The sequence below is a fragment of the Pristis pectinata genome, chromosome 17, assembly GCF_009764475.1.
Source record: "Pristis pectinata isolate sPriPec2 chromosome 17, sPriPec2.1.pri, whole genome shotgun sequence".
In the NCBI taxonomy this organism is placed as follows: Eukaryota; Metazoa; Chordata; class Chondrichthyes; order Rhinopristiformes; family Pristidae; genus Pristis; species Pristis pectinata.
Window position 1 is genome coordinate 9,214,746 of NC_067421.1, and position 21,905 is coordinate 9,236,650.

At 39.5% G+C, this 21,905-nt stretch overlaps 1 protein-coding gene across 1 annotated transcript in view; it reads left to right on the top strand.

The window, feature by feature from the left end:
* Positions 1-699: 699 nt before the first annotated feature.
* mapk1 (mitogen-activated protein kinase 1) overlaps positions 700-21,905 on the top strand; it is a 66,507-nt gene continuing 45,301 nt past the window's right edge. Inside the window, exon 1 of the mRNA XM_052031949.1 lies at positions 700-884. Within this exon, the coding sequence (XP_051887909.1) occupies positions 757-884 (128 nt within the window). The 5' untranslated portion in view covers positions 700-756. The remainder of the gene's footprint in view (positions 885-21,905) is intronic.

Consider the following 21,905-nt stretch of genomic DNA (forward strand, 5'->3'; position numbering starts at 1 on the left):
AAGACGATGGTTGAGGTAGAGATCAAAACGTTAACAGGTTCTCTTTCCATAGATGCCGCCTGACCTGCTGAGTTGTTTTGATTTCAGATTTTCAGTGTATTGAGTTATTTATTTTCAATTGAAGTAGAGAATCAGCTCTGATGATGCCGAAGGGGAGAGCGGGCTCAAAGGGCCAACTGGTCTATTCCTTCTACAAATTCATAATATTCTTGGACACACAAACTATCCCGTTAGTGGTTTTTTAAATTGTCTTATGCATTGCAACAGTGACGTTTCCAACGCTTGCAAACCGCCCGCAGGAGCCCTGAAACCACCCATGCGCCGACAAATGTTCGACGCCTTCACCAGAACCAAACCACCCCCCACCAAGGCTTTCCGGCGATTGCCGCGCTTTTCAATCCCGCGCTTGTGATCAGGTGATCGCTCCGGCTGCCCAATCGAGTGATCGAACAGCCCCGGGGAATCACATGGCCCAGGAGCTGTCCAATGGCATTGTTCACAGAGCGCCGCCAACCAGCTTCCATCAACCCACTCGTCGGTTGCTGCTGGTCAGATGGTCTGTTATCGTCCAATCAACTTGTTCGTCGCCTCATGGCATCAGATGGTCTATCACCGTCCAATCAGGTTACCCGCAGGCAGCTGCGGATCAGCTGGTTTCCAGTGGTCCAATCCCTCGGCTCCCTGTTGGTCTGCCGTCACGTGTGTCTGCCGGTCCAATAGGCGCGAGCCTTGGCCATTCCGGGTGATCCGAGTAAGATGGCGGCCGCGCCGACTTTGCCTCCGTGCGCAACCGGGCCTGAAGTGATCCGTGGGCAGGTGTTCGATACCGGGCCTCGGTACACCAACCTCAGCTATATCGGCGAGGGAGCTTATGGCATGGTTTGGTGAGTGCAGCATCTGAAGTGTTGGGGGGGGGGGGGAGGGGTGTAATGGGAGAGGCCCGGAGGCCGCAGTGGGAACGGCAGGGGCTGGACGAGGAGGCCGAGATTTAGGGAGGGGAGGGCAGGGCAGGGCGGAGGGGCAGCAGAAAGAGGAAGGGGGGTAGAGGGGTAGAATCCGTGAGGAATTTTATTCAGTAAGGAGAGGAGGATGAGGCGTTTAGGAGGAGATCGGGGCGTTGTATGGGGTTAGATAGGCAGAAGTTAAGGGATGGATGATGGATGGTAGGGACTGTGGAAAATGAAGAGAGAGAGAGAGTGGTACAAGTGAGTAGTTCAGGTGTTTGGGGAGGAAAGAAAGATTTCCGGGAAATGTGACTGGGAAGAGAGAGACCTGGGTGTAGCAGGTAATAGATATGTGTTGTGTTATGGGAAGCTAGAATATGGAAAGTGGATTATGATCGGGGTGTGGTTATAATTTCGATATCGAAATTAGGAGTAGGTTCTAATGTCACTCAGAAATCTGCTCACTCTTTTGGAGCTATAGTGAAAACGTGCTTGATAAAGTCTGAAATTCCATGTTTTTACTTTTACTTGTCTATCTAAGTGATATGAAAATTGAGATACTTAAGTATGCAGCTGCTAACCAACCCTGATGCATTCTGGCATTTCGAGAGCTCTGTGTTTTACAGCCCTATTAGCAGTAGTAATGTGGACCGAATAAGTGGTGGTGTCTCAAGTGTAGAGAGACAGTTTAAGATAGTTTCTGCTAAAGCCTGTAGAAGATTTGCTTGCTGTGACAGGCAAGCAATCCATGAAGCTGCTTGCCTGTGCTTGTAAAATAGGTGCTGTGTTACATGCTATATAGTGTAAATTAGGTACTATTAACAATTGCAGTATGCTTAGTTGGTCTCAAAAGGACAGTGTTGTGGGTAACCCTTAAGAGTTTAATATTTGTATCAAATTTTTGTTGAAGGCTGCTATGGCTGGAGATTACTTTTTTTTGTGGATTTGTCAGCTCATGATTTTTGCTGAGATGATATTCACCATCGTTGATTGCCCTCCATTACTTTGTCTAAGTGGCCATTTTTCATGAGTCTGGACACTGAGTGGGTTTATGCCTATTTGTGGGTAGTGCAGGTCTGCCTGATCTGATTTTTGCTTGATGTCCTATCAGTTTCCAGCAGTGATTGTTAAGTGAATGTCAGAAGGGAGCACCCCAATACAGATCAGTTTGTTTCAGTTGAACTGACTACTTTCTAGCTTAACGTTTGCGAGCAAAACTTTTGCCCAATGATATTTAAATGTCACTTGTGGCTTTTTTTTAAAGTGCTGAATAAGTCTTACGTCCTATAATTTGTATTAACCTAAGTAAAAGGTACATGCAGCTCTCTTTTTGAAAATATTGATGAAAGTTATGGCTTTTGTCACAGGATAAAGCTTGTAGGATTATCATTTGTGCTTTATTTAAAGCAATAAATTTGAATAATGAATTGTTTTGTGTGAAAGTGGCTCGCTGTGGCACTTTGATGGTATAACTACTTATACAATTAGGTAATTGGTCTAATAACTTAACTACAGATTAATTTTCTGTTTAAATAAAACAACATTCTAAGCACTACCATATTTTGCCATTCTCCCTTGGAAAAATTAATTATACCGATAGAAAAAAAATTATAGTTTCTATTTTAAATTTAGGTACCTTGTGTTGGTTGAAGTATCTTAAGCTAGTACTGTGACTAATTGCTCCTCTAGTCATAAAATGTGAAATCTTACAAAAATGTTCCACAAATAGGGAAGCTATATAAGTGCCGTGTAATCCACCTATTATATGGCTCTTGTTGTCTAGCATGCCTTCACTAATGGGTTGTATAAATACTCTAATTGCTTTTATTAAAATGTTGCCTTTTGAGTTAATATTCCACTTTTGGACACTTCGGTTTCTGTGGAGTTGCAGACTATATTTGCAAAGAATCTGTGCCATCATTTATCCTGAGCATGAAAATTTAATGCATATTATCAGGCAGATTTGGGTGTTTTGTTTTAAACCTGTGCTGTTCTCCAAAGTACTCTTGCATTCATTGTTTTCTAACTTTGTACAGGTTGAAACAGTTTATGGTGAAATAGAGGAGCATGTACCTGCAAATTCTGTGTTTGAACATGTATATATCATATTGGTTTCTGGAAAGTGAATTAAAATTCTCTCTAAACTATAGTCCTTAGTTTTCAGTTGCAGTCCTTGGAGACATCTGTGCAGAGGATCTTGTGTAGAGTTCAGTGAATGAAATGCAGGTATTCATACATTGCATGTGCTTTAAGTAACTGTGGAACCAGGTTTTCACTGTCCTTGTTCTATAAGCCTTCCTACGTTAGAATTAAAGATTAGTATCAAGGAAGCTGGAAGTTCATTTCTTTGTAACTATGCTGACTCTTTGAAAGTAAGTTTTATTCTTTATAGTGCATCCCTGTATTATGTCTGTAGCCTTGTAAGTTCTCATCTTTGAGTATCTGCACAGTTTCCTTGAAAGCATTCCACCATCTTTTTAGGCGTCTTTCCACAAACAGAGGAAACATTCTTTTTATCTCCCCTTTTGATGCTTTGCCAACAATTATAAAGCTACAACCTCCTGATTATTGCCCTATTCACCAGAAGGATAGTACTTTCTCTATTGCCATTGCTTGCAAGGTTGGCAATGATTGCTCCTCAAGTGGTTAAGAATGGGGGATTGCTGACCCTGCCAATGATGTTCAGGTCTTGTAAGTTAACTTAAAAACACACATTCCCTCATAATTGCATCCTACTAAATTACCTCCACACAATTTCAAAAGCCTCTCTTCATTTGGCATGATCCTTGACCAGAATTGTCCTCTGTTCCCCAGCTGAGATCTAACCATTGATTTTATAAAGTTATAGCACAATCTCCTTTGTTCTGTTCTACCTTGTCACTTTTAGATATTTCTCTCTATGGACACCAAGATGACCCTTTTGGTCCTTGTGTTTTGAAATGGATTTTTGAAATTTATTGTGGGAAAAGAAAAAGTAGGAAATTATGGTTAATGTATGGTAAGGATTTGTTTCATCCATTTCAAACATTTTTCCAAATTGTATTGTTGAAATTTGAACATCTAAGTGCAAATGACCTTTCTGACAGCATCACACAGGTTTATGATGTTGCAGGATTTCTAATGTTTGAGTGTCCTAGAGTTTTTGTTCCCCTGAAGCCTATTTGGAATCTTTCCACTTTGGCGTTCTTAGAATAAATCTGTAGATTTAAAGCAAGGCATTTGTTTTAACTGAAAACTATATTTGTGTTATATCATTTCCTTGCTAGAACTCCGGCTGATGGAGATGTTCTCCATCTAAGTATACTGCAGAAATATGTCTATAGTCTCCTTCCTTTTCTGACGCAATTGTGATTTGGTGTTCGCTTGCTATAGAAACTGGTTTAGCACTCGGTACAGTGGAATTTTACTTTTTGTCTAATGAATGCTTCCATTTATGCTGGATAATGATTCCAGTCTTTGTTGTTAATTTCCTTTTAATGTTTTGCTGAAAACTACAGATGGTCAAGCAATAAAATTTTTGAACTTGCTTTGCTTGTCAATGAAGTAAAATGAAATTGTATGGTGCAAAGTGCTGGCATTTAGTCCACTGTGCCTTAGTTGTCTCTTTGAAAGAGTTGACTAATTAGTTCAACTTCTCTGTTCTTCATAGCCTGAACTCTCTCCTAACTATATTTTTAATTTCCTTTGGTACCATCAAATTGGTTTCTGGGATCCTTTCATTGGAATTCATATCATAATTCTCAGTGTTTAAAGAAATTGTCAACTCTCCTCATTCTGATGTTAGTTACCCTATATGTGGGTATTGTGATAACTGACCCTCCTGTCTATGGGAACAGAGTGAACAAGGCAAAATAAATTGTCATCTTTCCTATCGTGCTTTTGCCAATTATTGTAAATCTGTATACTCTGGACCTAGCCATCCTGCCAGTGATGATATTGTAAATGCAGAGAAACTACCAAGACCTTCCTTAATTTGAATGTAGATTCATTAACAAAAATACTGCAGGTAATGATAGCTGCATCACAGAAATGGAGATGGTAGACTTTAGATATCGCTTAACTGGTAGTTACAGCAGAATCATAAAGACATGTATAAAAAGAGAAAATTGAAGATTTGTGAACAACAGGTGATTTTGTCTTGCTTTATTAAAATGATCATAACAAAAGCAGAAAATGTCAGAAGTACTCAGTAGTCCAGGCAGAAGAGAAACTGTGCCAGTGTTTCAGGTTAGTGACTGTTTGCTTCACCCTTTTGCACCCCCCCCCCCCCCCCTTTTATTTGCAGTTGTGATCATGCCAGATCTGGCATTGAATGGCCAAACCTATTTCCTCAATTTCCATTTGTGCATCCCTTGTACCAAAGGAAGCAGAGTAAAGACCTTGGCAATGCTACTACAATTTACAGTAGTACTGATGTTTATTCTTATATTAGACTCTTCTAGCCCACACTTGTCAGGTGGTTTACTGTATTAATTTGGAGAAGGGCACATGAAATTGGACTTCTGTGTGGAAACTGCTTTCTGATCTCTACGCAACTGAAATTACCTTGTGCAGCCATCAAGAATTCCCATGCAGTTGGTGTACACATTGTGGTGTATCTTACAAGGCTTCAGATTCTTTACTAGTCTCTCAAAACTAAAACCAATCTATGCTTCCATTTTAATACTTTCAGAGATTGTGATACAAGTCTGTTTGGAGAAATAAATGAAATACTTTGCCTCAAAAGTTGCATATGTTTTAAATTTGGAAGTTTGTGTGGCTGGTATCTTTTCTATCTACGTATTCATATATTTTTTGTATTTATAGTGCTCTGAAGAAATTTCTTCTTGACGCACTTTAAAGTAGCATTAGGAAAATTGAAAAATTGAAGACTATACAGATGGCCAACAGATTTTGGTCACAGACCATTTGGCTACATCATGTGTGGTTTCGATGAATACTTGAGTGAGTACTTGGTATTTGTTTTGTCTGATTGCTCCTTCTGTCAGGCAGGTTTCAGACTGTCATCCCTGATGTATTATATCATTTGTAGTCTGTGACAGTATGGACTGCAGCAAGTGTGATTAATGAGACCACTGAAATGCTGTATTATGGCTGTTCCTTAATGTGATTTAATATCAACCTTCATTGTAACATTATCTTGCATTTATAGGAAGAGGATTTCAGGGGCTTTGTCGAAATGTAAGTCAGATAAAAGTTGACACTGTCAGAGAATAGGTGAGTGAGGTGAAGAATAAGTTTTAGGAATTTAGGATATGGGAAGAGGTTTTGATGAGCTGCTGCTTGTGCAAGGTTGATGTTAGGAGGTTGGCTAAAAGCCAATTTCAATACTGCAGCCTGGAATGACAGAAGCACAATGAGTGTTTCACCAGTGTATGTGCAAGGCTAGGGCAGGTCTGGGGGATATAGTCTTTGTGAAAGAGAGATGATATGGGGTTGTGGGATTGGAAGCTTGCCTTGGGGTCAAATTATATGTTAAGTCAAGAGAATTCTGTTTAATATAAAAGGGTGCAATCCGTAAGGAGAGAAGAGGTGGTGGGACCAAAGCAATACCTTTAGTGGTCTTAGTGTATCATTATTGGAATTGCAACCAGAGTTGGATGTGCAAGCTGACAAAGGCAGTAGGGAAGCCACAATGGGTAATGGAGAGCTAGGGCTGGGTGTCATCATCATAATGTCCAATTTTACTTTTTTTTCCCACTGTTTCATTTAATGCTTGGTACCTTTTCTAAGTGTTTGGAATATACATTGGAGCTCCTTGTTTTGAATGCAAGCTGTTTTTTTTATCTAGTGGTTTATTTTCAGCAATGCAGGGACACAATCTTCCGCAGCCTGTTATTGGCAGTCTTAAATTCAGTCATAAAGCACTAAGCTGTTAAAGAAATGTAACCTGCATTTATGTAACACCATATTGCAGCCGTCAAATCTTTTGAGCGCTTCACGACTGTTGTGAATTGCAGTGGCGTGAATCTGTCTTGAGACGTACAAAAAAACTGCTGGTTCATCTTTTCGTAGTAATTGACGTATTTGTGGTTTTTACTCTGGCTGCCTACTCTTCTGTGCTCTTTAATTGTCCTTCACTCAGTCTCTGGACTCTGAATCTCAGAAGCCTGTCACCTCTGAGCCAGCAGGCTGCATTGGCTTTCACTGCACGTGGAAATCCCATTCGCTCATGGTCTGGCACGAAGGTCTGGCAATCAACGCTGAAATGATTAATAATCTATTTATTATCAGGAAATTCCTTGCTTCTTGAATGGTCTTTCATTGAAGCTAACTTGCAAGCTTTGCACTGTGCCCTGCTGTTCAGATCCTTTTCCTTAACCACCAACCCGCTTCCCACCACCCCCCACCCACCCCCCCCCCCCCCCCACCCCCAGGACAAACACTCGATACTATCCTTCCACCGATGTGTGGGGCTTTATGGCCTTGTGATCCATAATATGGGTGATGAGTCTTTGAGAGGCAGCTAGGCCTCAGCTAGTGTACAACCGAGTCCTGCCCCATGAACTGACAGACTTTGCCAGAAGGCCATGTTGAGAGTGGAGCCTAGACTGCTGTCAATCTTTGCTTTGTAAGAATTTTTTAAATGTCTGGTTTCAGAGACTTCCAAAATCTTTCAGAAATGATTTTTTTTGAAAAAAGTTATTTTAAGATGCTAAATAATTAACAACAGGAAAGTAAAATTAAGGAAGGAAAAGTTCATTGTTTTCCTACATGTCAGGAATTTGCATTCAAATAGGAATTCTGATCTGGTTGATGTAAAATTGCAGAAGTGGTTTCCAAGGTACTGGCATCTGCCACGGAGTCCATCATAAAACCAGGTTATACTAAGTTTTGTGCAGCTGAATGCCACCCATTCCCTTTGGAACTGCTGACTATAGCCAGCTTGATACTGCATTGTGACTTCAGATAGATGGAAAAAGATGATTTGCTGGTGGGCAGTCTGTATGTACACTAATCTGCTAATTGCACTGACATATCACCATTAATCATGTCCTTGAGTTAGACTTGAACATGTACGACAGGCAGGTGAGTGACATAGTATGCCTAATGTAGTGGATAGCATAATGGTCCATGATAACAAAGCCCTCTGGTCTTGTTTGGTCTCTTGATATTTGGTTCCTCGTCTCCAGATTGTTCCCATATGACCAGTATCAATGATAGATCTCTAATCACCTGTAATTTACCCTAATTTTAAAATTGTTCTGGGGAATATGGCTATTTACAGGTAGAATCATTTTAAAAAAATTGTATGAAAGGATGCCAAAGTCCAACATGATGAATCCACCATTTCATTCTACTGGCACAGATGTTGGTTGACAAAGGAAAACATTATTTGAAGGCCAAGACCTCAGACACAAACTCAAGGCACAAAATTCATAGTCTACGAGGCAGTAGGGATCTCTGCCCTATAAGATTCTGAGGGCTATCTGCCTATGGGAGGCACCTCAAGCCATTAGAAAAATACTACCAATACTGTCTCCACAAAATCCTACAAATTCATTGGAAAGAAAAGTGAACCAATGTTTGCATCTTGTCCTAGGCCATCATCTACCAGCATAGAAACACTAGTTACATTGCTCACATGTCTGTCACTAGACTCCTGACATGTAGTCTATTCTGAGCTCCATCAAGATTACCAGGCAGACAGAAGTTGCTTCAGGGATGTGCTCAAAGCTGCTTTGAAGTGCACCAACCCTACTGACTGCTCGGAATCTTAGGCCCAGGACCACTCAAAGTAGAGGATGAGCATTCTGGTTGATATTGAAAACTTCAAGGCCTTGCATTAGAAGAATACAAAAGTCCTACGTAAGCAGTGGAGAACACTACCTTGCAAGATACCTGCTCTCCCTGTCAGCCACATCTGTCATAGCCATAGCTTCGAATTGGCCTCACCAGTCACCTTGCCCTACAAAATGATAGCAGAAGTGAGTCCTCTGTGATCTTGAGGAACTGCCTATGAGGAAGAAGATTAAATCTAATTACACTTCCCAGCTGTTAATCTGCAATCTTGTGTACTATGACTGTTGAAATATTTACTTGGGTAATGTGCCATTTTCATGTGTGACTGTTCACACACAATATTTCAGGCAATGTTATTGGGCTAAACTATAAAGATATTCTGATTACAAGTGCAAATCAAGTTTTCCTATGTAGAAGTGGGACCTTTTCAAAATGCAAGCAGTAAGGTAGTATTGATGCTTTCTGCTTCCATTGCAAGTGTGAAACTGTAATGATGGTGGAGTTCAAGTGGTGAGTTAAGTCATTCTTGAGCTGATGAGCATTCCCAACTGAAGCACTCTAATTATTTAGACTAGTGGACTTCAGTGTTCAGTACAACTTACGGGCACTCCACTCTAGCAATGCCAAATCAAGAACCTCTTGTTCTTTTGAAAAGCATCAGCTTTCAAAAGAAGGAATTTTTTTTTGTGTGGATAGTGCAGTGATAAAAATAAACACATTGATTTGAAGAATGGTGAAATTGTCTTGCATCAGTTTGAAAGCCTATGATCCAGTACCTTTTGAGAGAAACTTGAATGGTAGCAGGATGATACGGAGTTTGCTAAACTGCAAGCTCCAGTTCCTATTATTTTCATATATACTTGTGCAGTGTTAACAGCATTTGTGTTACATGGGTAATGATGATAAATCTTGTCTGTTTTGCTAACGTGTAGTCACAAGATATGTTGCCATTGGAATCCAGATTTTGGCTCTAGAGGATGCTAAGTGCTGTAGTGCAACATATCCATCTACACAAGATGACAACGCATTTAAAATAACAAGCATAATTATTTTTGTAATGTATTTTTCTATTTCTACCGTGCCTCTCAACACAGCCTTTAGTACACTGTTGACAACAGTGATGAATATTTAATTCTGATTCCACCTATCACCTGCCAGTCTCTTATCCCAACACTACCCCACTCCCCTTGTACTGCTGCATACTGGCAGTCTTTCCTCTTCCCTCAATCCTGATGCAGGGTCTTGACTCGATGTCGACTTGTACCTCCATAGATGGAGAAGTACAGCACAGGAACTTTGGCCACTGACCATCAACTATCCATTTACATAAATCCTACATGAATGCTGATTGACCCTCTGAGTTTTTCCAGTGTTCAGTTTTTTTTTTGTTGCACTCTTATTCTAATGGTGAAGCTAATCATTTAAGGCTTCTATTGTGAGTAAAAATTGTGTGAAGGCTCCTGACTTGGGAGTGCTATGTAGATAGTTTGAGTCAGCTTCTGGAGAGTCTCTTGGGTACCATTTTGCATTGTTGGAGTGCTCACTCATGTTAACTGCCCAAGTCATGTGACCACCCTTTATTCAAAGTCACTCCAATATTTAATTCTGGAACAAAATTTTGAAATAGCAGTCAACTTCACGAAGCTACTCTCTCCCCATCTCTTGTCTCTCTCATAAAGAGCTCTATATGATTTCAGCACTTGTAAGAATAGAAAGTGTAACAAGTGTACAACTCACCCCTTGCCCTGTTTTCTCTCCCCCGCACCACCAAGTCAAAGACCTCCATTAGCTGAGCAGATTCACACTGCTTGCAGTCATCTTGCACTGGGCTGGCTTTGTATCGTGAACTAATCTGCACTGGTTTACTGCTTCACTGCTATTATTTACAGTTCTAGGAATACCCACGTAACGAAGAGTTGATTCTCCATTGTTTCCTCTGAGCTGTATAAGAAGAACATTTCTGCTAATTTGAGCTCTTGGGCAGAACTTCAAAGTTGTAACCCAAATAGTGGGTTTATTTCCCAAATGATGGTTGGGTTATAACACACTTTTTTCAGTATGTGTGCAAGTTGCTTGTGTTTAAAATCTCAGAATCTTGACTAGTTGCAGGGATTCACTGTAGGAGTTAGAAGCATGAGTGCTGTCAAACTTTCTGTGCAAGTAGTAAGTAGACAGCGATACTTCAAAATCTGATTTGATGGGCTAAATATAACTTAGAATTCAAAAGCTGCAACCAGCACTTAGCCTCCTTAGTCAAACCATTAGGACTCTTTTTAGAAATAATAATCATGTTTAACAGCTTCTTTTGTTTTCTGTATATTTAAAATGTGATGGGCCATTGGGGAAGTAGGTGGGAGGAGTTAAGAGTCTGACAGTTGAAATGACAAGACCGCGGAAGTACTCTGGGTTAATAACTGTTTACTAATAATTCTGCTCTTGCACTGTTTGATTTTGTAATGCCTCCAAAGCAGCTCTGTTACTGGCATTGGCATTTGCTGGTTAATAAAAATTGTCACACCCTTTTTTACATTTGCAAGGACTGCTTATTTGGTGATGAATTTTAAGGTTTATTAGAGACACAGGATTTTTTATTAGTTGCTTTTATTCCAAAACTTGGAGGGTTAGTGGTTGATGCAGGTTCCTGTTCCATTTTATTTATGGGCTAAGGGCAGTAGCAGAATTTTGCTCCAGTGTAAAGCTGATATTTCATTATGTGGTAGCCACAATATTACAACAGTGCTTACTCTTCAGAGTATTTACAATTACTTGCTGTAAAGCTCTGGGATGTTCTGAGGTTGAGAAAGGTACTTTAATGGAAATAAAGAAGATGTCATATTGGCGGACATACTGAATATTTATTTGACATGAGTGCAACTGTTCAGTTTCTGCTGCCTATTTAATTGTTACATGAATGACCCTGGTAAAACTGAACAGCTATATCAAAAGAAAGCATCTCTAGCAGTGCTGCACCAACATTAGCTTATCTATTCTTGTTCAGAATCCCCAGTCTTCTGGCTTGAGTGAGTGTGTTACCACTGAATCATAACTTCCACCTCTTTGATTTCAATGTAAGTAGGACAATGAAGCATGGGGATCATTCACAGATCGTGACTAAACAAACAGTGATACTGGTTTTACTTCATGAGGTACAGGAGGTGAAGTGAGAGAGATGTGTACCAAAAATTCAGCTCCATTACTAGATCATATGGCAGTGCCAAGAAAGCTTTTAATTAAACAGCTGGCATCTTAATGCAGAAATGAGAAAATTCCATTCCACTTTAATTTCAACATTTCTCTTGAAAGAGTTGTGTTGGCTTGGTTGTTATGGTGCATTATGCATACCATTATTCTACAAGGAAAAGATCCTGAATACGTAAAACTGAGAAGCATGGTTTTCACCGAAATGATTTCACACTTTTTGATGTTGCTACTGTAACTACTACACTGCTGATTTTAGTTCTTCAGAATTTAGTTAAAGACATTAGGGTTGAAGCCAATGGTATTGAGGATCCTGCTCAGCTTTAACCCTCCGTGGAGTGAAATAACTCCAGAAGTGGTTTAATGCAAAAGTAGCTTGCCAATAATTCTGTTTGATTATTTCCACAGGTGGTCTTGAAATGAAAGAAATGGCCTATATATGATATCGGGAGAAGAAAGCAATCACTTATGTTTGGTCTGAAAAGAGCTTGATTAAATCCATGGGAATAACGTGGATGGTATATGGAATGCTTCTGAGTATTATATATTCAAGATTGGTAGAGCAAGAAGTGACTAAAATGATTTGATACAATGGAATTTTATTACCTCCCTGGGTAATAGCAGAGGGTAACTTTATGTTGGTTATAATTTTGTGCAGTTTGATTGCTTAGATGATAAAGTTTGCATGTCTCTGCATGCCTCTTATTGGATAGTTTAGGTATTTGAAATGTGTCATTTAAAAATGTGGGTGTGTATAACATCCTTTGAGGCTAAATGTCAGTTTCTTTTTGACTAAATTTTCCAGTCTTTAGACTACTCTTTTTAGCTGTGGAGAGGGGGAAGTGAGCAGGGGAGTTGCCACTCTTTGTCTTGAGTCTTCCAAAGAAATATCTGAATTAGAGTTGAGCATTCCTGCCTATGATGCTTCATAATTGGCTCAACTAGCTAGCCAGATTCCTGTTCATTTAGATCATGAAATGGAAGAACAGTAACATGACATAGTTACTTTAAGGATGAATCTTGGACCTTTTTGCCACTGAGTATTACTTTGACTATTTGGGTGCTTTTTTTTTTGCTGTGAATCACTTGCATCCACCAAAACGTTTCTCAATGTCCAGTCAACCTGTTGATACCAACTAATGATGTGCAAACTGTGAATTCCTATAGGGCTGGATGGAGGTGGGAATGGGTGCAAAAGCAGCATCATAAGCCAGGACTTCCAGTCCCTCGGATGCTGAGGGGATAGTGGGGAATTGGGATGGCAGTGTTACCACTGTGTCCCCAACCACTCATAAACTTTGAGATGTGGAAATGGATTGAGTGGTTATTATCTAGGACATGCAAATTCTGTTTTCATGTTGTTGTATTTTGACTTATTGGCATGTCCTTTTTGTACTAAAGTGTTGCAAGCATCACAGAATTGTTTCCCCATTTTAAAAACCTATGGCTTTCCTCTCATGGGAGAGTCCAGAACGAGATGGCATGGTCTCAGGAAAAAATAGGTGCTGCTGTTTGGGGGTACTTTGAAAATTAATGGCTAGTTTCATTATTGGCAGAAGTTGCTTAGGTGGACATAACTATTTGCTGGAATTTCCAAGGAGTATGTCAGTATTAGCACTAATACCCCTCAGAAGGAAAAATACAAAAATCATTGCTTTGCTGTTTGTGCCTTTCTCCTAATGGAGCATACCAATGGTAGTGTATTATTAATAATGGCTTCATAAGTTTGTATTGTAGATGAGTGTGCTGCACTGCTAAGTCCATGATAAAGTAGCTGCACATCCTGGAGTTGATTTTAAACCTTGGATTTTGAAATGAAACACCTGGCAATGTAAATAAGGCTGAAACAATACAGATTTTGGATTACTTTTTTTCTGATTGCAATTCTGTAACGGGTAACTAAACCCAAGCTGCTGTTCTATCAAAATTAAAACTTCTCCAATAATATAGAAGGCTTTCCTCACTGATTACAATGAGAAACATGAATCCTTGGCATATTGGTGCTTTCTGCTAATTCCTTATTTTCAGGAGCTTTCTCAGAGCATGAATTCTTCATGAAAGCACAGTTTTAATTTATCAAATTGGAAGAATATATACAAAACCATATTATTTCATTCAAACCTTCATCTAACATTACTCTTTGTAAGTTTTGATGGCAAGATGGGATTGTTTACCATGTTCCACTGAGTGTCTATGCATGCATCACAAAGTGATTTAATGTCACAAAAGTACAATGACTGTTATGCTTGTCTCCATTTCTATTGTGTAAGAGTTTAAATTAACTTTCATGGCAACATTTTTTTTAATGGACCAATTTGGTAAAGTACCAAATTGCACGTTAGAATTTCCCAATTTCATCTCTAGTCTGAGCTGCATTACATTATCCAATTCAGTAGTTGGCTAAGAATCCCGCTTTAGTCAACTGAGAATAATGTTAGGCTTGAGACCACAATATTTCATTTGTCCCCATCTAGACTATAAGGTGGAAGGTTGATCTATTTAAGGGGAAGTTAGATAAATGAGAGGGAAGGGAATAGAAGACACACAGGATGAAATATAGAGAAAGGAGGCTTTTTTTTTTGTTAGGCCAATCTGGATGCTGTGATATTTGATCATTAATGATCACAACTAAAGTGTAGGTAATTAGATAACTCTTTATCTTTAGTCCCTTTTTGCTTTATGCTCCATTATCTGCAGTAGTTGTTTTTTGCTGACATGTTCTGTTCCTACGTGGGGATATTTGCAAGCAACCTTCCTTGTAACCTGTCAGCAATAAAACCCTTGAGTACCAGTGTATGTAGATCAAAATCACAACAAGATTTAGTACTGAGGAAAGAGTTCACCTTTGATAATCTGAATATTTGACGTTGTGCATACAGTGAGTGCTAAGGGTTGCAAGGGTGAACTCAAATATTTCTGATAGTTGGGGAATGAATAACTAGCTTTATTTTGCTGCTGATATCAATATTTGTATTGCAATCCACCTCACAACTGTAGGTTACTAGAGGGTTACTTATAACACTTCCCGCATCTTAAATTATGGGTGTTCATTTTTAAAATGTCTTTTGTGTGAATGTTGTGCTTGTGCTGATAAATGAAGTGCTGCTGCTGCTTGGTATTCCAGAAGAGCATTTCTAGTTTGATCTGTACTAGCCACTAGCATGAGGTTGGAAGATGTGTTAACTAGTGCAGCATTTGTACAGGGCTTTGGTGAGACCAAGTCTGCAATTTGATTTTCGTATGCAAAAGAAGTGTAGCAAAGATTCAGTAGATTGAGAAACTCTGGTACAAAATGAGATTATTTAGTCTTTATCAACTGAATCACAGAAGAATAAGAAGAAAGCAGATTGAAATGTATGATTCTGATAAGGGTTGACGTGGTTAGATGATGAGGGGCTGGTCCCTTGGACTGGTGAGTCTGGAACCTGAGGATACAGTCCTATAATTTATGACTGAAATTTCTTTCCCCAGGGGTCTGTGGATGTTCTGTTGTTGAGTGTATTCAAAGCTGTAATGTTTTTTGTTTAATACAGGGTGATCTAGGATTATGGGGATCAGACAAGAAGAGGGCTTGAAATGCAGGATCTGCCATGATTCTGTTGAATGGCAGAGCAGGGTTAAAGGGTCCATGGCTTTCTTTTGGGGGGTGGGAAAAAAACAAGATGCTGGAGGAACTCAGCAGGCCAGGCAGAATCTGTGGAGAAAAACAGGACTCTTCTTCAAGACTGAAGATGGAAAAAGGGGAAGCCCAATATATGGTGGGAAAAACAGCAGTGATAGGTGGACAAAATGGGATGCAGGGTGGGCAGAAGCTTGTGATAGGTAGATGCAGGTAAGAGATAGTGATAGGCAGATGCAGGGGAGGAAGGGAGAGCAGATCCACTGGGGGATGGGTCAGGGGTAAGGAGGTAGGCACCCCATGGGGGGAGGGCAGGAAATAATATTGGCGAGGAGAAAAGAAGAAGCCAGGAAAGGGAAGAAAAGAAGAGGTGGTTGAGAGAGCTTGCTCCTGTATCTCTGCCATTTCCTGCACCTCTGCTCTCACCCCCACCCCTCCCAGACCCAACAGGGATAGGGTTCCCCCTTGTCCTCGCTTTTCATCCTACCAGCCTACATATCCAACGCATCATTCTCTACCACTCCTGCCATCTCCGGTCTCTCCGTGACTCCTTAGTTCACTCTTCCCTCCCCACCCATTCTGCTCCCACCCAGAGGCTTTCCACTACCCCCACCGTAGGTGTGACACCTGCCCCTTTGTCTTTGTCTTTGCTTTGACCTGCCCCCAACTCTTGGGTGAGACAGATTTACCTGCACCTCCCCTAATATCATCTACTGCATTCAGTGCTCTTCTACATTGGCAAGACCAAATGCAGACTAGGTGACCATTTTGTAGAACATCTGCACTCCTTCCATAACTGCGATCTGCATCTCCCTGTTGCCAGTCACTTCAACTCCCCCTCCCACTCCATCACTGATACGTTAGTCCTCGGCCTCCACTGCCAGGAGAAGTCCAAATACAAACTAGAGGAGCAGCACCTCATTTTCCATTTTGGGACCTTTATAGCCTGAGTTCCTCCAGCATCTTGTTTTTTTCATCCAGATTCCGGCATCTGCAGTCCTTTGTTTCTCATGGCTTTCTGTTTCTATTTTAATGTTTTATTCTCATGAGTAAAGATTGTTCAGGATCCTGTAACTTTCAAAAAGACCAGGTCTTAAAACTAAAGTTTCCTGTAGCTTCAAAATATTTTAAGATGCTGTTCAAATTCCTCTGTTTGTGTCCTTTCCATTTTGGCCTCTCTTCCTTTCCAAACCTCAATGCCCCCCTCAGTTCAGTTCTGGTCACATCATTATAGAAAGGATGTGGAAGCTTTAGAGTGGGTGCAGAGGAGATTTACCAGGACGTTGCCTGGATTGGAGAGCATATCTTATGAGGATAGGTTGAGCAAGCTAGGGCTTTTCTCTTTGGAGAGGTTGGGTTTGCCTTGCAGCCAATATATTTGTTTACTATTTCAGAAAGGTGGGAAGAGATAGGACCAGCTCAAAAGCTGTGACCTTCAGCCAGAAGGAGGAGGATGAAAGGTGACTTGATAGTGGTGTACAAGATGATAAGAGGCATAGATCGAGTGGACAGTCAGACTTTTTCCCCAATGCGACAATGGCTAACACGAGGGGACATAATTTTAAGGTGATTGGAGGAAAGTATAAGGGGGATGTCGGGGTAAGTTTTTTTTTACACGGTGGTGGGTGCATGGAACACACTCCTGGCAGAAGTTGTGGGGGCAGATACATTAGGGACATTTAAGAGACTCTTGGATCGCCCCCTATTTTTCTAAATTCATGTGTCTATGTGGAAGGGAAGGGTTAGATAGACCTTAGGGCAGGATAAAATGTCGGCACAACATTGTGGGCTGAAGAGCCTGTACTGTGCTATAAGTGTTCTATGTTCATAAAAGCAGTGAGAACAAAAGTGCCAACTTTTTTCTTCGCTGGGGATAACATGAATTCCAATTGACAAGTAATTCTGATCTCTAAACGTAAGCAATTTTCAAACAAAAAATTCATTGTGCAAAAATAAACTAGAGGAAAGGCTGATGATATTGATATCAAGTAAACCATTGATGCAGCATGGCATTTACTTTATCCTGAACTCCCCTGTTGTCTTTGAATCCACTGATTTGCTTGTTTAGTTCCTTCCAGATATTCGTCACCCTTTGAGCACAAAGGAAATATTTCCTTTTTATAACAGAGGTGAGCTTTGAAGCATCCTTCTGGATTTGTTGCTTTTACTTTTACGTTGGCAGGAAACGTTCATGACTTTAAAAGATTTGTTGTACTTGCAGTGTGAATATTTGGTATAGAACAGGCCAGAAACTGATGCATGTACTGATTTGTAGTGTAAATTTGCTGACACTGGCAGAAGGGAACATGATAGTATATTGGTAGTTTATTAGTTCACTGAGGAAATATGGGAACATTAGATAGTAATTGTCACAATGTAGAGTGACTATAAAACTCTGAAAGCGTCATGTCTGGACTGTGATTGAGTACCTATTTTTAGGTACTCATCGAGGCTGTGGGAGAACCAGGTTTGGAAAATAGGGAAACAAATTTGGTTGTGTTATGAGCTTATGGTCCACTTTTGATTGGAGAGAATTTTACTGTGACCCTGACTCTTGTACTGAAAAGCTTACACTTTTGAGTGGGGAAAGGTGGAATGATGAATAGTTCAGCATGTTTTATCCAGATGCAGAGTACTGAAATCTCAATTTAAATACATTTGGTGTCTCATCTATCCTGCGACCTTCTATGGCATTATCAGTAGGAGAATTAGCCCAATGTGTTGGTATAGCAGAAAACTATTTAGTGAGTGCAAGTTTGGGATCGAAAGCAAAATTCCGTATCCAGAAGGAGCTATTAAATTCCATCTCCAGGGTGAGACTAGAATGTGCTCAGAATCTCAAATACACCAGACAGTTGCTGTATGGGCTGTATAATATTTTATATTATCAATGCCATGAACATTGAGGCAATACTAAAAGTTGAGTGTAGGGCACTGGTTTGGTATAATCCCCATTGTCATGCAAAAGAATGGATTACTTGGGATACTTTCACTTAGTGGCTAAATACAAAGAAGCATTGGTGAGGTCTTGAAATGAGCCACATAGATCAGGGAAAGAAACATCAAGTGATTCTTTCTAATAACAGGAGATGAGATTCTCATGCTTTTTGATATTTAGAATATGAAGTGGAGAGTTTTACTGCAGTGTGTGATGTGATGCCTTTGACACTAGTTCAGTCTTAATCTCCCAATGTGAGGTTTTTGCAGTGTAGAATCATTACTTTGTTCTGATTAGGGAGGTGGGTGAAAGTTGGAAGCTATTTCCAGTGCCAAGTGGAAGAATGCTGCACAAGACTATTGGTAATTAAGATTTTTGGCTTAAGAGGAAATGCTTGGGAGAAAATTTTATATGTTACTTTACTATTTTAAGCAGATAAGTGTTCTGAGTACAGTTGACTGATTTTTCAAACTGATGTCATGGGTGTTGCTTCAAATGCTCCAGAAATGTAACTGGCATTCAATTGACTGCATTGAGAAAAGGTTCTGATGCACGATACATTTGTATCATGCTGTAAAAGATCTTGGGAGTTACAGAATTTTTCAAATGTCACTGCATCATTTCTAATGCTGTAGATAATCCCTAGTTGTAGGGAATTTCTAATCCTAATGGGTGTGCTTTTGATTAAACTGATTCTTTGTTGGAATGGATTGCCCTGCCTACAGATAACCAACATTACTTTTCCTACTGTTGTATTTAAAAAAAATAAGTGGTTTATTATTTGAAAATCTTATTTTATCTGTTGGACAATTTATGGAGTTGCCAGACATGCAGTGCAAATGTGTTCTGTTAGATAATACATTTGTCACTTGATTTCTTTGAGTACACCAGTTTGTCAATATTGTAAATTATTATAATGTTATCAAGTATTTAATATTCCAACCTCTTCCAACCTGCTATTCATTTTGTGGCATGATAACAAAAACATGAGAATATGAATGGGAGCAGGAGAAGGCATTTGCCTCCTTGAGCCAGCTCTCTTTCAACAAGATTGTAGCTGATCTTCTATCTCTGCCCTATCTCTCATTCCTTGATTCATTTAATATCCAGAAATCTAGCAATCCGTTCAGAATGCAATCAGTGATGGAATCCACACCATTCCTGGGTAGAGATTTCAAAGATTTGTCACCCTGAATTTCTCATTTCGGTCCTAAAGGTTGACGCTCTAAGACAATAATTGCGAAGTCTCAAGCTGGTTTTCAGTCATCGACACAATCTTAATTAAAATGGACAAATTTTTAATTTGTGTAGTTGTTCTTGGAGCAGAGAACGTTGAGAGGGCATTTGATCAGCTGTAGAAATCCTAACTGATTTGGGTCAGGAGAATAGAAAAGCTGATCAAAGGCCAGAGAACATGCTTGAAGTGAGAGGCAAAAGGTCCAGGGAGGAAAAGCTCAGTGAATTGTTGTGCTCTGGAATACACTGCCTGAAAGTGTGGTGGAGGCAGATTTAACCAGTACTTTCAAAAGAGAATTTAGGAAATATTTAAATGTGAAACATTTGCAGGGCTGTAGGGAAAGAGTGGGGAAATGGGACCAGCTGGATTTCTCTTCAAAGCTTCTACTGGCTTGGTGAGGTGAATGATCTTTGGTGCTGTTACGCTTTTAACTTCTGTTTGTATTGTCTGTTATAACTTTGAAGCACCTTTTGGGACACGTTTTATTAAAAGTGTAAGTTATTGAGATAAACTATTTATGGACTTAAGTACATGACTGTATTTGGCACCCCACCCTGTAGTTATCTATTAGAAATATGCAACAGTACCTGGAGAATATTTAAACATTCTGGCTGAATGGTGATATTTCTGTTTGTTCAATATGTTCAAGGGTCTTGGGGGACAGGTTCTCAAGTAAAAATTCATTGAAGTTCCATTTGATGTGCTTGTCAAATAACCTTTGCTAGTAACTGACAGTCTTGCAATACTTTTCATCATGACAATCTGATGAACCACTGCTTTATTTTAAAAGCGGTATGGAACATAATGTTCTTGCCAGTAAGCATTTAATGCAGAGCATCTTACTTTATCCATGGAGGTATTACTATTTAGGACTCCAGCACAGGGAGTTAGAGTTCAGAGGAACTTGGTATCTGTTGAATATATGCTGTATTGTCAGTTTTTGAATGGATTATATTCACATCGAAGTGATGCGCATTGTAAAATCTTATTCTTGAATGTCCTTGATAGGTTTCAGAGGGTAAATGAACAATTGACTTGTTTTCCATTTAAAAAAATAATCACACTTAAACTAGTTTATTGTATGCAGAGTGCTTGGGGATATTTTGAGAGCTGTGATAAGACAATTTTTTTCCCACAAAATAGGCTTTAGTTATCAAAAGAGATGATGGCACTATTTATAGAGAACAGTTTTATTCTAAATGTATCACTAGAATGAAATGAAATTAGCTGAATTTGGTTAATAGTTCTCTAATCCTGGAAGTTTTATGAAAACAATTCCTTTTATCAGCTTGGTAATCACTGAACACTTTGGTAGGGCTTGTTCACTTTGAGCACAGTTTCCTTTGGAAGCTGGGTAAATTATTGCTGCTTTTGGATTCTGGTTGAGTAAGTGCTGAAGAGAATTTTCGGTGGAGAGGGGGTGAGGGCAAAGGAAGAGTAGGTCTTCATGTTAAATATTTGTTTGCATGCAAGTATTGTAAGTTGTGCAGAGGGTTCTTCATCCTTAGTGATATGCATAAGCAGTGAATGCTGACAATCTTTATACTTAAACGTGTAACTAATGTTTGAGAGAAGATGGTATTTAAATCGTGCTTAAAATAACTTCAAATGAAAGATTTGCAGTTTACTTTTGTGCTGTTATTACGGAGGAGGATTAATATGGAGATGGTTCATACTCTGCTTTACAGACATGAGCATTTTCTTTTGAGTTTCCCACTGTTTTTTCTATGATATGGATTTTTAATATAGTAAAATATCCCAGGGCATATTTTAGAAAGATTATCTAACATCAAGACACAAGAATAGTTGGGCAAAAACTTGGATAAAAAGGTTTTAAGGAAAAGGGAGTGATAAAAAGGAAATTGGGAATACACTAATGGTCTCAAAGACATGGACTGAAGGAGGCTGCAGAAATGACAGGGAATTTGAAAAGTGTTTTAAAATGTGAGGTGTTCCAGCACCTAGAGCAGTGTATGTAATTCTGTAATTTTTGTTGCATTTTGAATTTGAAAGTATCTTCCTTTTGTAAAATTTGATCAAGATGTTGAGCAGAAGCAAGGGATAAGAGAAGAAATATCTGAATCTTTCCAACTTGCTGATTCAGGCATCCATTTAGATTGTGAGGTTCTGGGAGCATATGTTTAAAAAGGTTACAAGCGTGGAGACCATAATGCACCTGTTAAAACAACACACAAAGCACTGGAGCAACTCTGGTCAGGGTTTTGG